At 31.5% G+C, this 14,689-nt stretch overlaps 2 protein-coding genes across 3 annotated transcripts; both read left to right on the top strand.

Moving 5' to 3' along the window:
- Nucleotides 1-3,053: 3,053 nt before the first annotated feature.
- LOC125816336 (putative transferase At1g60990, chloroplastic) lies at nt 3,054-8,256 on the top strand. 2 transcript variants are annotated; one of them, XM_049495926.1, is made up of 12 exons: nt 3,054-3,259; nt 3,914-4,015; nt 4,261-4,294; nt 4,697-4,770; nt 4,861-4,926; nt 5,022-5,086; nt 5,228-5,315; nt 5,423-5,488; nt 6,603-6,768; nt 6,967-7,050; nt 7,126-7,253; nt 7,567-8,256. In XM_049495926.1, the coding sequence occupies exons 1-12, from the start codon at nt 3,059-3,061 to the stop codon at nt 7,735-7,737; spliced, it is 1,245 nt and encodes a 414-aa protein (XP_049351883.1). In that variant the 5' UTR covers nt 3,054-3,058; the 3' UTR covers nt 7,738-8,256. The 2 variants fall into 2 exon arrangements, with proteins under 2 accessions (XP_049351883.1, XP_049351884.1); XM_049495927.1 differs by lacking the exon at nt 3,054-3,259 and having other exon boundaries at nt 3,914-4,046; nt 7,567-7,888.
- Nucleotides 8,257-10,145: 1,889 nt separating this feature from the next.
- LOC125816325 (probable receptor-like protein kinase At1g11050) lies at nt 10,146-12,567 on the top strand. Its single transcript, XM_049495914.1, has one exon. It carries the CDS (start codon nt 10,350-10,352, stop codon nt 12,288-12,290), a length of 1,941 nt encoding a protein of 646 aa, XP_049351871.1. The 5' UTR covers nt 10,146-10,349; the 3' UTR covers nt 12,291-12,567.
- Nucleotides 12,568-14,689: the final 2,122 nt, after the last annotated feature.

Raw genomic sequence — 14,689 nt, 5'->3', positions numbered from 1 at the left:
AATAATTGGCATAGTGAGTTTATCATTTTATCACTATTAATTATGAAATGGAAGAATTAAAAACTTGAGATTTTCAAGAAATTTTACCTTTTTCAAAGTAATTAATTGAGGATATAATAGGTAAAAAAAAATTGTCTTTTCTTGATTCGTCAAAATGGATAAGTAATTAGGGACTATAAAAGAAAAAATGAACAAGTAATAGGGATAGGTGGAGTAGCTTTTAAGTAAAAAATAAAGTCAAATTGAAATGATTTTTAAGTTAAAAACTAAAAAGTAGGGGGGGTTTACTTTTGGTTTTTGACTTATTTTAAGTCATTTTTGTCCTTGGCAAACACTTTCTAACTTATTTTAAATCATTTTTGACTTATTTTAAGTTATTTTTAATATTTGTCAAACACTTCCAGAAGTAAAAAACTAACTTAAAAGCAAGTTTGACCAACTTTTAAGTCAATCTAAACACCCTTTTTTTACAATAGTCAAAAAATCAAGAGAAGGGAACCTAGCAAAATATTTAAAAACCATAAAAGAAAAGAGAATTGCTTATGAAAAGAAAAACTCGAAAGTTAATGATGATCATTTACTGAATTATTTTTCAAAAATTAATTTACTAGTTTTCTACGTATTTGCATCTTGTAGCGGAAATCTATAATTTTGGCCTTCGAGTTATTGTTCATAATTATATGATATAATCAGATTTTACGTATGAGATTTTATCAAGTTTATTATTACACGTTATATAACAAATAATTTTTTATTGGTATTGAAATTATGATGTGTTTCTTTTTTAAAGTAAACCTCTCTATATGCTATAACATAAATTATAGTCATCTCATATAAAATTAAGTTGTTAGCTAAAATACACTTCATTTAATTAACTATTTTTTAACACTACTTACATTTAAACCTCTGTATGCTATAACATAAATTGGAGTTATCTCATATAAAAATTAAGTTATTAGCTAAAATATACTTTATTTGATTATTTTTTTTAACACTACTTACACATATCTAGAGAATCACAAATAGAAAAGGTTGAATTTTATGATTTTATCCTCGCTTAGAAAATATTAAAATTGAAAAAAGAAGTATATATATAATTTTCTCAATAGATATATTTTAGAACTCTGGATTATTCTACTTAAAATTTTATATTAATATATAAAGTTTTTTATAACAACATCTAAGATATTGTATCACAAATACGTTAATAACATCTTATTAATTCAAATTAATCTTTACAATAATAATATTACTTAAATGCTTTATGTTTTTTTAAGAATAATATATTAAATATAATAGGTATGAAAAAATTAGAGATGAGTCATATTAAGGGGATAATAATGAATTGTATATATAATTGAGTCGAATTTTTCTAGTTGAATTCTCAAATTTTATATTTATGTGTGAAAGCTAATAAATATATAACATATCTTGTATATTAAATCCCGTACAAAAATAATTTTCTAGTTCAATCCACTGAGAAAGTAGGTCTACAAAAAATATGCAAGTTTTATTCTACAAAAGATTCTATACTCATTGATTAATAGATTTTAAATACACCAACCTTTGTGAGTATATACTCATGGATTAATAGATTTTAATTACACCAACCTTTATTTTTTTTTTCCAGTAAAACACACTTTTTTTTTCTTTTTCTACCTTTAGTTTTAAAAAGCAAAAAAAACTGTCAAGGAAATAAAAGTAAAACACAAAAATCGGAGCCTTTCTATTTCTTGTGTCATACTGTCATTCATTTTTTATTTATTTTTTTAATTCTTGAATTAATACAACTTGTTTCTTAGTCTGTTGGGAAAGTTTAAGTAATTAGAATTGATGTGATTATTAGGGTAGTAATTATCAACCTAATAATTACATAATCGGTTAACTAAGATGACATGTTTGCCATAGTGTATTTACAAGTATACTGTTTGGTTGCACAAGTGTTATCATAAGGTTATATTGAAAATTAAGAAAATAAAAGTTAATTGTTTGATATTAAAATTTTATATTAGACAAATAAAGACCTTTATAAATAACATTAAATTTAATATTTAAGATATATGTTGCCTTTTAAAATGTATATTAGTAATTGATAAACATATGTTCTTAATTAATATTATAAAAAATAATTGATTTATATTTTTTAAAAGTAGTATATTTTAATTAAATTAATCATAAAAAATAAAAGTTCAAAATTTCTATGAACATCATGAAAGGAATTGCATTTTTGACAAAAAAATTAATAGTATAAATATAATGTCATAAAATTATATAAATATTTGATAAAAAATAATTTAGATTTGTTGATACATTTAGGTCTTGTCGAACAAGTTCAAATTAAAAGTTCGAAGTTACCGATAACCTACTAAAATCAAGTTGAAAGCAATTTTTTATCATACAATAACCAAAATACAAGAGAAGGTAAGCTAGTAAAATATTTAAAATTAACCAAGAAAAAGGAGAATGGATTAGGAAAAGAAAGCTCGGAATAATGTTGTTCATTTTCTTAATTGTTTAACGAAATTAATTTACTAGTTTTCTTTGTCTTTGTAGTGGAAATTCTATCGTTTCGACCTCTGCATTATTGTTCAAAATTATGTTATATAATGAAACTTTATTTGTGAAATTTTATCAAGTATGTAAATGTGGTATAAAAAATAAAAATTATATGAGTATTGAAATTTTAATGTGTTTCTTTTTAAAGTAACATTTTGTCATATTTCATTTTGCATGATGCTTAAAAAATCATAAATAAGAAGATGATTTTTCTAATTTATCCCTTAAAATTTTTTTTTTGGGTATACAAACAAATGTGAACATTTTCAAAAAGAATTATTTGTAGGGGTAATATAGAAAATAATAAATTAATATTTTATTAATTTAATAAAGTAATCAACTAATATGAAATAACTATATTTAGTATAATGATCAACTATATAATACAAAAGAGTATTATTAATTAGACGAACACTTTCTATTTTATGAGATAGTATGAGTATTTATCTAATATGGGAGGGACCTATAAAAAGAAAGTGGGTGGTGTGAAATTCCAAGAGAGATGGCGTCTCTCTACACTGCAAACTTGTTATTTCCTTCTCTTCTTTTTTCTTCATCTTCTTCTTCATCCGTTGTTACTCCACTAGCTTACCGGCCCTACGATGCGTCGCCGGCGAAGATTAATCGACGCCTTTCTCCTTCTTTTTCTTCTGCTGCGCTGCCATTCGATCTTTCTCCTCCTCCCATCGACCACGACCTCCTCGTAAGTACCAAATTCTTAAACTTGTTTCTTAGTATTCTGAGTTGCTAATTCTTGATTCTTGAAAGTTAACGTCATTCTGGGCTTTGATAAATACCAAATTCTCATGTAATCCAACTTGTAATTCTTGATTGTGGGCTTTGATAAATTCCAAATTCTTAGTTGGTAATTCTTGATTCTTGATTTTGGGATTTGATAAATTCCAAATTCTTATAATTCTTAATCTTGAAAATCAGTTGGCTATAGCATGTGTGAAGAAGACTGATTTCTTATAATTTTCCTGTTCAATGTACTATCTTGGGTAAAATTAATTGAACTAGTTGGATTATCAATCCTAAAGCTTGAATTTTTTTTTCCCTTTCTGAAAGAAAAATCAAAACAAATACTCCATGTAATGGGGTGGGGTAGACAAGCTTGTTGGTTATGGATGCCCCTCCACTCCATCCACCCCTGCTTGGAATGTCTCACTTCAGTAGGCAGTTAGACTTTAAAAGACTTTTTTTCTGAACAATGAGGATATACGAAGGGCATGTTGTTACGTCTGCTAAATGTTTCCTGATGAACAAGTGAAGGATGAGAGTCACTGACCTGATGTTTCTACATGCTTTCATTCTTGGTCTCCTTAGAGTTGGCTTGTTTAACTTTTTCTTCCTGCAGGATACTATGACAATTGCTGGGGCAAAGGTATCAGAAGATGGGGTAATAGGAACATTCAATAATGACGAGGAGGCATTAGATGCTGTTGAGAATGGTGTCGCGGTGTGTATCTAGCTTGATTCAGGTTTTCTTGGTAATTTTAGTTATTTTTTTCCTGTTAAAAATTTCCCTGTCATATACATTTCATCTGTTGATTAAAAGATGTGTTAATGGTCCAACTTTCCTATCACATGTTGTATAATTTACTGCGATATCTGGAATTGAGCCTGGCCTTGTAAGGGAACTTGTATACTGTTCAGCTTAGTCTTGCAAAGTGTGATCTGATGGTATCATTCAATTTGTTCTAGGTTGTGGATCTTTCACACTATGGCAGGATAAGAGGTAAATCCATCCACACATTTTCATTCTGAAAATGATTCTGTTTTTATTTTTTAAGACAACTCTAAGTTTAATCTGTGAATAATCTATTGACGTGGAGGAATAGAGGTTAGGCTAGTTTTTAATGTATCTTAAAGTAAGTCCATTATCCATATTATTCTTCTAATAAAATAGTAATTTCTTCCTACTTAAACAACTCTGTGGAATGTGGTTGTATGCTTATTTCCTAGTGCGAGTCATGTGGATAATGGATGTGAAAATTACTTTTTACCACTTGCTCTAGTGCTAGTGACGTATTATGGACTAACTGGATATAAGTTTTTCTACTTCTTTGAATTGTTTTGGCGGCTACTTATTCATAGTTGTTATTTCAGCAATCTCTGTCTGTCTTTTCATTTCACACAGTTAGTGGAGAAGACAGGGTTCAGTTTCTTCACAACCAAAGTACTGCTAACTTTGAAATTCTTCGTGAGGGGCAGGTATTGACTCGGTTTCCACAACTCTAGGTTGATGAAAATGGCAAACTCCACTAATGTTCTGCTTTTATATTTCATGCCTGGGAATTGTAGGGATGTGACACTGTTTTTGTGACACCAACTGCTAGAACCATCGATATTGCCCATGCCTGGGTTATGGTAATCCTTCACAGTTCCCTTACTGAGAATTGGTTTCTTGTGCCTAAGCTTTCATATGATAAGACTATTATTGAAGGCGATATTATATTTCACAGAAAACGGCAATCACATTGGTGGTCTCTCCAGTGACCAGGGAAAGAATAACTCATATGCTTAAGAAGTATGTCTGGAACTGCCATGCTTTTGCTCTGGATTGCTGCCGCTCTTGCTTACCTATGCTTGAATAGTTTTTTGGGGTCTAATCAGTTGTTTTACATTACTTACCTGCTGATTTAACAATATGCCATACTTCTATTCATAGGTACATATTCTTTGCAGACAAAGTTGAAATTCAAGATATTACCGAGCAAACGTCCTTGTTCGTACTAGTAGGGCCTACAAGTAACAAAGTAAGAACTGTGTCTAGTGAATCATCAAACAAGGTGATAATATTTGTTATCTTTTTACTTGTCTTAAAAGCTACAACTAACTTTTGTATGTAATGGCTTACGCACAGATAATGGAGGCTCTGAGTCTTGCTGACATAGTTGGACAACCATATGGATCGCATAAGCATTACAATGTAATTGGATACTTCCCTCTCTGATTCATCTTCTGGACAATGTTAACTTTCTCTCTTTATTTAGGTTTCAGTTTTCACCAAACTTCATGTCTTACTGAATCACCCAATTTAAAGTTATACTTACATATATCAAAAAATAATATGAACACCTGTTTGGTTTAGATTATTTGATACTCCTTCTAACCCATATTGTTTGATCTACTTACTATCTTAGTCTGTGCAAGATATAACTTCTTTCCTCAAATTGCAAAGGCCAACAATTATAAAAAATCGGATTAACATATCATGATATTACTTCCTATTGTTTTGTATTTAATGCGACTTCTTCATGCCTTTTTCACATCTTCCCACCAGTACACCAACTTATAGGACTAAACTTATGGGTATAATAAATCCTCCAAAAGTATAATATGTCATTGAAGCATTGTTCTCTTAAATTCCATTTAAATATAAGTCACAAAAAAGGGATCGAAGTGAGCATTCAATTAAAAGAATTACTTAAGATTGGTAATAGCTCTGACTATTGATTCTTTTGTAACATAACCAAACAAGTAGTTTGATAATAAAAAGATTTAATATAAAATGGTGATTAGATTGTGTCAAATAATCCAAACTTGAACAATGATTTCCAATGTTCTTTTCTCTTTTTCAAAGGAGACGCGATGGTTTGAACACATTGAAATGTTCAGATTTCGTTGGGCCCTCTGTCATTTTTAGTTTATGCATCAATTCACCAAATTCTCACTTGCATTATTCAGAAACATTAATAACTATCCATTCATAATTAGTTGTTATTTCCAATTGCAACCTCTTTAGTCAACCTTGTGCTGCATTCATGTCTGTTCTTGTATTGTCAAATTCAACTTCTCAATAAAGAATATTTTACAGTTTCTCTGTCATTTGTCTGCAATATCCGCAGTTAATGTCCTTTCTTACCACTGAAATGCTTACTTGTTACCTTTTCTACTGTTTAGCTTCTGCTGGTGTAGTTGCTCTCATGTCCTATATGTTAGATTAATTGCAGTATCTTGAGCATATCGTCGTGCCTGAGTTTTCCAAGAAATAGGAGGATTAACATTTTACTTTTTCTTATGAAATTAATTAACATGTGAAGGTAAATGGAATGCCAATAACTGTGGGAGTGGGAAATATCATCTCTGAAGAAGGTTATTCACTACTGATGACTCCAGCTGCTGCTGAACCGGTCTGGAAAGCTATTATAGGTCATGGTGCTATCCCAATGGGTTCTAATGCATGGGAAACTTTAAGGATTCTTCAAGGTAATTAAAGACGATTTGGTTTTCTCTCTTTTTATTGTTAATATTCCAGGTAATATCTTCTGTTGAGATCATGATTCCAGTGTGTTCTGACCACCTGTTATGCTTTAGGTTTGTGTCCTCAAGTTTCGAGCAATCAACATCCTGTCTGATTTGATTTCCAATATTGATGCAGAAAGATTTGTGTCTTAATTCATGCAGGAAGACCAGCTCCTGGTAAAGAGCTCACAGACGAGTTTAATGTTCTGGAGGCTAATCTGTGGAATGCTGTTTCTCTGAATAAAGGTTCAGGAGCTCCTATTTCTATAGTTATGTTTCCTTCTGTTTATGGTTTATCAAATATGATAAAATAAATTCCAGGGTGCTATAAGGGTCAAGAAACCATTTCTAGACTTGTAACTTACGATGGCATCAAGCAGAGACTATGGGGAATACGTGTCTCATCGCCTGTGGAACCTGGTAGCACTATCTCAGTCAATGGGAAAAAGGTTTGAGCTTTTCTGATTTTCCAATTGATTGTTTCAGTCCCTATTGTGATAGCTATAGTGTAACAAATTGTACCTTGGCACATTAACCCTATACATTGTTCTGTCTTGTAAATGAAATGCATCAAACAAAATTAATGCCTTGTGAGGAATCGTCTAAGATTACTATAATTGTGATGAATTGCGGCCAATACATGACATACAGATCTAGTCAAGTGCATTACTGAAATCAGATCACCATTATTTTTTCTTTATGATCCTAGTAATGACCATTTGGAAAGAATTGCCAGAATGACGGTGCTATGAACTTCGGCAGGTTGGCAAGGTGACAAGTTTCACAACTGGTAAACGAGCATCTCAACCCCTTGGACTTGGCTATATTAAGAGGAAAGCTGCTTCTGAGGGAGACAGTGTAATTATTGGTGATGATGTTGAGGGTACAGTGGTGGAAGTGCCTTTTCTCGCTTGTCAAATCCCTCCATCCTAGAGCTGAATATAGACAGCACTCTGTATCAACAAATGTAGCATATGTGATGTCATAATTTACCTTTGGTGTAACATGTGCTCTATGGTTTGAGTGTTTTGTCCCGTTAATGGCTCTATCAAAAGCTAGACGATAGTGTCCTTGAAGACCCCTTAAAGTTGCTTACCAAAATCTTTTGAGCCATTAACATTTGTGCTTCATTGAAGTTGTCATTATAGCCAACTGCTGGCCCAACCGTCCGCAGTTGTCCTGAAGAAAGGAAATCAGGAAGCTAAGTGCTTTACCATAGAAATCAGGTGAGTGGAAAAAATCTTCAGATGTAATAGAAGAATCTTGCCATAAGTATCTGCATGTTGATATTTGATTAATTATTCCTTCATTTGGTTCAGAATTTAACTGAGTATCATATGATGTTACGTGATTCTGCTGAGCCCGTTAAATCTAAGACTCAAATTATTGAGAAACTATCAACTTTTGACCTCTTGTGTTGCAATTGATTATTGATAAATGTATTGTGTAAACAAACTAGCATAAGGCCATGTGGTAGAACTTCTCAAAGTTGACTAGAATTAAATTATGATTTTAGGACAAGATATGTTAGATTATATTACGTACAACGATAATCATTACATAAATTCAAACATTATCCTTCCCCTCTCAGGGATTTTGTCATTCCCACTTCTCGACTTGTTGATAAAGCAGTATCACATAAATTGGGAGAGAGCGGTTATTTGCAGTTTTTTATTGTTTAAAAATAGCGTTGGAGGGTAAATCTTTATCAAGGAGATTATCTTAATAGAAATTCAGTTTAGAAAAGGCTGAAGTGAGTGAGGTATATTCTTTCAGAATAAAGGATATGATATTGTTTTCACTAGTAGCTAGCTATTTAGAAAGTGAACTTAAAAACTTTTGATGACTTTTATTCTTCCTTAATATAATGTTACAAGTTATAATAACAACTAACTATTAAACTCGTAGGCCGCACTTAATCAAAGAAGATTTTTAAATTTAATCAATTTCATCTCATTGATCCATTTCGCCATGGTTCACGATGGCTTGAAAAAATATTTATTTTTGTAGTTATATACAGCAATGTATTGATATTATATTAATATAGTTTAATTTATGTATTTTAACAAATTTGTTACTTTCTTAGTCTCAATTTATTTGACATATCCAATTTCAAGATTTGACCTTCTAAACTCTAATTGTGAATTCAAACATACCAACATTAAATTTTTTGAAATAAGATTTATTTATTTAAAAATTACGTAAAAGAATAGAATAAATTAAAATATTTAAAAGAGATTTTAGTCGATTTTTAAAAAAAATCTTAAAATTTCTTAGTATATCGTATAAATTTGAAGTTTTGAACTTTTTATGAGGTTATCATTTTGATGTGTATCGTAAAAATTGACCACTACCTAATTGTATAATTTAATTAGTACGTAGTACTCTAATTATTTTGGGCCTTTTTTCTCAATAATCTGTTGATGTCTTGATGAGGTAAGGAAGACGAAAGCATAAAAGTCAAGACTGACTGCTCAGTTGCAGTGAAAACGTAGAGAGAATAAAACAAAATCAGTGCGTTTCCTTGCATTTTCATAATCAAAAATTACATTCATTTTTGTCTTAAAAGGAAAAATTGTGGTAGGGTTTCGTTATTCTATTTTGTGAGATTTTATTGGATATGTTGTTATTATTTGATTTGAAATAAATTATATTAAATATGTTGTTATTATGTGATTTGAAATAAAACTTTTAAAGTTTGTAAACTAAAACTCTATGACCATTATTTGTGTGACAATTAATTATTTTATTAAGGATAATTAGGGAGTTTTGATGTCAAATCATTTTCAGTTGTAGAAATGTAATATATATGTTTTTTAAGACAGACCACATAAAATGATTACTATGCAAAAACCAAATTAGCCGGTGAATGTAACAAAAGATATTTTTTGGCAACAATATAGGAGAAGATCTTGTTTCCTTTCATTTTAATGATGACATCTAGCAAATAACTAGAAAATCTCTTACTCCTCTGTCCCATTTTCATGTGATCAATTTTTTAGTTCGTTTTAAAAAATATATTATAATATAATTAGAAATAATTTAATTTTAAAAATTTTCTTTTATCATAATTAAATGATTCTCAGTCATATAAATATTTAAGTATTGCTTCAGATCATAAATTTCAAAAATTTTATTTTTATTTAAAATATTATGTCAAATTAAAATAGTCACATAAAATGAGACACAGAAAGTACAAAACTTTGATGTCTTTAGGAAATCACCTAAATATTTCTTTATTATCCCAAATTGCCATCTTTTCTTGATGCACGTTCCTATTTGATTCTTCTTGGTCAGTTAATTTATAAAAGTCAGCCGCCTTTACAAAACTTACATAAGATTCAGACACAGATAATGAACCTAATATTTTGACTCTGCCAGTGGCTCAAACCCTTCAACTACAAGACTCCACAGATAGATCATCAATCATCAAAAACACTTTTTGGACACATAATTTGGTGAACCATAAAGAAAACCCCATTAAAAATGGTTTCTTGAATTAAAAAATCTCATTTTTTTCTCTTTTCTTTCTAAAGAAGTTAGGGATGAAGGGTGATTTGTGGATTGTGTGTTTGTTGTTCTGTCTATTTTCTTGGGTAGTTTCAATTTCATCTGCTCAAAAGAGCACTAACTTTTCTGCAACTTGTCCTTTAGATTTTGGGTATGTTCTGAGAGCCCCATGGTCTAGTTCTAACTGCAAAGTTCTAAATTCAACTCCTCAGCTTTCCAATGGTTCTGCTATTCCCACATCAAGCAAAGGCCAGTGTTGCCAGAACCTTTTGTCCCTCTTTGGTGTTGCTATGGCACAACACCTTAAAGAAACTTCTCTTTTCCAGCTACCCAATTTGGAAACTTCTGCTTCTTGCATCCAAGAATTCCAATCCAAGCTTAATTCTTTGTCTTTGCCTTCAAATCTTACCTCTTTCTGTTTTGACCCTATTCAGTTTGTCAATACACCATACATTTGTGCCTCAATTCAGACCATCCAAGATTGGGATAAAAAGCTGGGGAATTCAACTGTTTTGAATTCTGGTTGCAGGTCTGATCTTGAGGATTTAACTGCCTGTGATGGTTGTGTAGCTGCTGGCTTTAGAGTTCAGCAACAGTTGATTGCAATTGATGGTAATGCATCTCATTCCACTGATTGTTTTTACTTCACTATTTTGTATGCTGCTGGTATTGTCAATGAGTTTGGTCCTGAAAGTACTGGTGCCATGTCATGTATTTTTAGTATTGATTTGAAAAAGGATAGTTCATCAAGCAAACGACATTTAGCGCTAATATTTGGGTTGGCTGGAGCTGGTATGGCAGTATTATGCATGTCTTTAGTGTTGGGATTGTATATCTGGTGGAACAAAAGGTGGAGGAAAAATGATGATGTGGAAATTGAAAGTACGGTGTCTAGGCGAAGAATGAGGCCTAATACTTCTGTTTGGTTCAAATTTCAGGAGCTTGAAAGGGCAACAGATAGTTTTTCCCAAAAGAATTTTATAGGGAGAGGTGGATTTGGAGTAGTTTATAAAGGAACTTTAGCAGATGGGACTAATGTTGCTGTCAAAAAGATTGTAGAATCTGATTTTCAAGGAAATGACGAGTTTTGCAATGAGGTTGACATTATTAGTAACTTGAAGCATCGTAATCTTGTATCACTTAGGGGGTGTTGTGTGACTGATGAAAATTGGATTGAAAGTGGGGAGAGTGAAAGATTCCTTGTCTATGATTACATGCCCAATGGGAATCTTGAGGATCATTTATTTGCTGTAAATCAAGGTGGAATACTGAAGCAACCGTTGACTTGGCCTCAGAGAAAAAACATAATTTTGGATGTGGCAAAAGGACTAGCTTATCTGCATTATGGGGTAAAGCCAGCAATTTATCACAGGGACATTAAAGCTACTAATATCCTATTAGATGAAGATATGAGAGCAAGAGTTGCTGACTTTGGGTTGGTTAAGCAAAGTAGAGAAGGACAGTCTCATCTTACCACCAGAGTGGCAGGAACACATGGCTACTTAGCTCCTGAATATGCTCTCTATGGGCAATTGACTGAGAAGAGCGATGTTTATAGCTTTGGGGTGGTTGTTTTGGAAATAATGTGTGGAAGGAAGGTCCTTGATTTCTCTTCAGGATCACCTCGTGCTTTTCTGATCACCGATTGGGCTTGGTCGAAGGTAAAAGCTGGAAAGATAAATGAAGTTTTGGATACCATCCTAGTAAAGACTGAGGATTCAGTAAGTGCAAATCCAAGGGCTATAATGGTGAGATTTCTCCTTGTTGGAATATTATGTGCTCACGTCATGGTGGCCTTGAGGCCAACTATATTGGATGCATTGAAAATGTTAGAAGGAGATATTGAGGTTCCTGAAATTCCAGACAGACCAGCACCTCTTGGACAACCTTCATTTTATAATGCTAGTGGTAACACATTCAGCATATCACCAGCCTTGAGTTGCTTGCGACTGCCTGCTGGAGACATGCTCAGGTGACAATATGAGGCTTTCTCATATTACATCCTTTTCTTACTTATTGAGATTAGGAGAAAGCTAATGAAATGTCTGCTAGAGTTGAACCTGGGAACCGAGTGCCTTGGGATTTTTTTTGATCAAATAATATTAGCTCTGAGAGTTCTGTTGTTTCCAGTTTCCTGTCAATAGGGACATACTTAGAAATCCTGTGTAGAGATAAAACAGAAACACCATCTACTTGCCGTCCAGCTAAACAAACCAAGAGGACATGGAGTTCAACTATATTGTCAAATCCTTGGAAGACATAGAGTTTCTTTGGCAGATGTAAGAGTTTCTTCTTTCTTTCATTCTTTCCAACAGCCAAGAACTTTTGACAATCTTTTGTTTAGGCAAACTGCGGAGTTTCTTTTGCTTTCGTTTCTCAATAGGTTAATCAGATCTTGTAAAAATTAGTAATAGCTGATACTCCTCTGTAATATATCTAGCTTGCTTCATTCAAGGCCATGGTTGCCTGTGATGTATGTTGCAGTTTGTAAATTCATATATCTATATTATTTATGTTTCAAAGTTCTCGAGACAATGTTTCCCTACCATACTGTTTTCTTGCCAAGGAGACACAGTGTTTGAGTTAAATTATGGATAAACAACCAACTATACTATGCTAATATCATGTGTTCCTCTGACTAACTGCTGGGTTTTTGTACATGACTTAATAGTTCAAATGCAAGTAATGTGTAGAATTCAACATTTTACAAGTACTTCTTTCTTCTGTTGTTTTCATTTTTGGAAAAAAAGTTGGCGTCGTGCTTGTTTAATCATGAGAAATTGTTAAACAATGCAACTATATGCAACACAAAACCAGTAGTCATGAATTGAGTTTCATTGGTCAATATTGCGCCCCTCTGAACTATGTTTTGCAACTATTTACCAACTTATGCTTGATTTGAGGAAAAGGCTGCTAATGAAACATTATAGAAGCATTGATTCCATATCCAAATTAAAAGATCAACTGTGTTTCAGTTTAATAATTAGTACTTTCTGCTTTGTCCCCATTCTCTGATGACTTATTGTGAAACAAGTAAGATAACACAAGAGAACTACAAGTGATGTGTTTTCATATAAAGTTGTTCTTGTTGACATGCCTTGTTTTGACTTGAACACCAATGCTCTTCTTCCAGATGGTCTCAACAAGTAAATGTGTATTATTAATTCCATATGTATAATGATATTTCATGTTCAAATTTCATTTAAACTGTTATAGGAAAAAGTGTGCAAAAAATTAGTTTATTGTTTTTCTGTACCAAAAAGAAGGAATGTATTTGTTAATTTACAAAACCAATAGAATTATTCAAATTTATCCCATATTACTCTCACAATCGGTTTTTTTCTTTTTGAAAGTCTGAACAAGTTTGTAAAGTTCTAAATATGTTCTTAAGAAATAGTAGAAGTGTTCTTCTTATTTATAGTTTCTCAAGAAGCGTATGAAGGAGAAAGTAAACGATTAATATGAGACAGTTTTCAATTCAGTTTTAAAGTGTGGACTTGACTTTGAGGTAGGCTCTCTGTAGACAATGCAACCTTAGATTTTTAAAAAATAATTAAAAACATCGAGAGTTGTTGATCTTGCTTCATTGGACCAAAAAGATCTACCGGAGCTACCTACTCAAAAGAAAAGGAAAGGATATGTAGCAAAGAGTGTTTGAATTCTTCTTTCTCTACTTCTTCTATAATATGATTGATAACATAACAGTAATAATATATTCAGTATAATCTTGAGTAAAGTTTAAAAATGATATGATAAATATAAATCTTATTTTTATTTTTGAGAGGTACAAATATTGTTTTTGATGGATCCTCAACTCTGCTCAATTGCAATATGATAAATAATAGAACAAAATCTCATTAACTAATAAAAAGAGATGCGCGGATAAGGTTGATACACAATGTAATTTTAGTGTCTTGATTGAAGGTTTTCGATAGAATATTTTTTTGTACAACAAAGATCTTGCATCAATTCCAAGTATCCACCAAGTAGAGCTCTGGCTAGGATTCTGACATTCTTAAAAGAAGTCTATTAATTTTAAAAGAACAATTATTGTAATAAAATAATATAGTGTCATAATTTATAAACAAGACAAATTTTATTCAAAAGAGCAAATTTAGTGAACAATATATAATAAAGTTATGATTCATCAGACAATACATACGAAAATGTAATTTCATTCTTGTATTCAGCATAATGGTTAAAAAAAATTATGATCGCTTTACCACAATATTATTTTTTGCACAAATTTATTAAATGAGAATAAAATTTTAAATAAAGATGAAAAAATTACTATGTCCACAAGGTTATTTTCGTAAATGATCCTATTTGTTCTGGCCTATAAAAGTACAAAGGTATTATCTAGCCCGACCAATGA

The sequence above is a fragment of the Solanum verrucosum genome, unplaced genomic scaffold (assembly GCF_900185275.1).
Source record: "Solanum verrucosum unplaced genomic scaffold, falcon-dt-bn FXZP01000261.1, whole genome shotgun sequence".
NCBI lineage: Eukaryota > Viridiplantae > Streptophyta > Magnoliopsida > Solanales > Solanaceae > Solanum > Solanum verrucosum.
The sequence above is the reverse complement of the archived record's forward strand: the minus strand, read 5'-3'. Positions and strand labels throughout refer to the sequence as shown.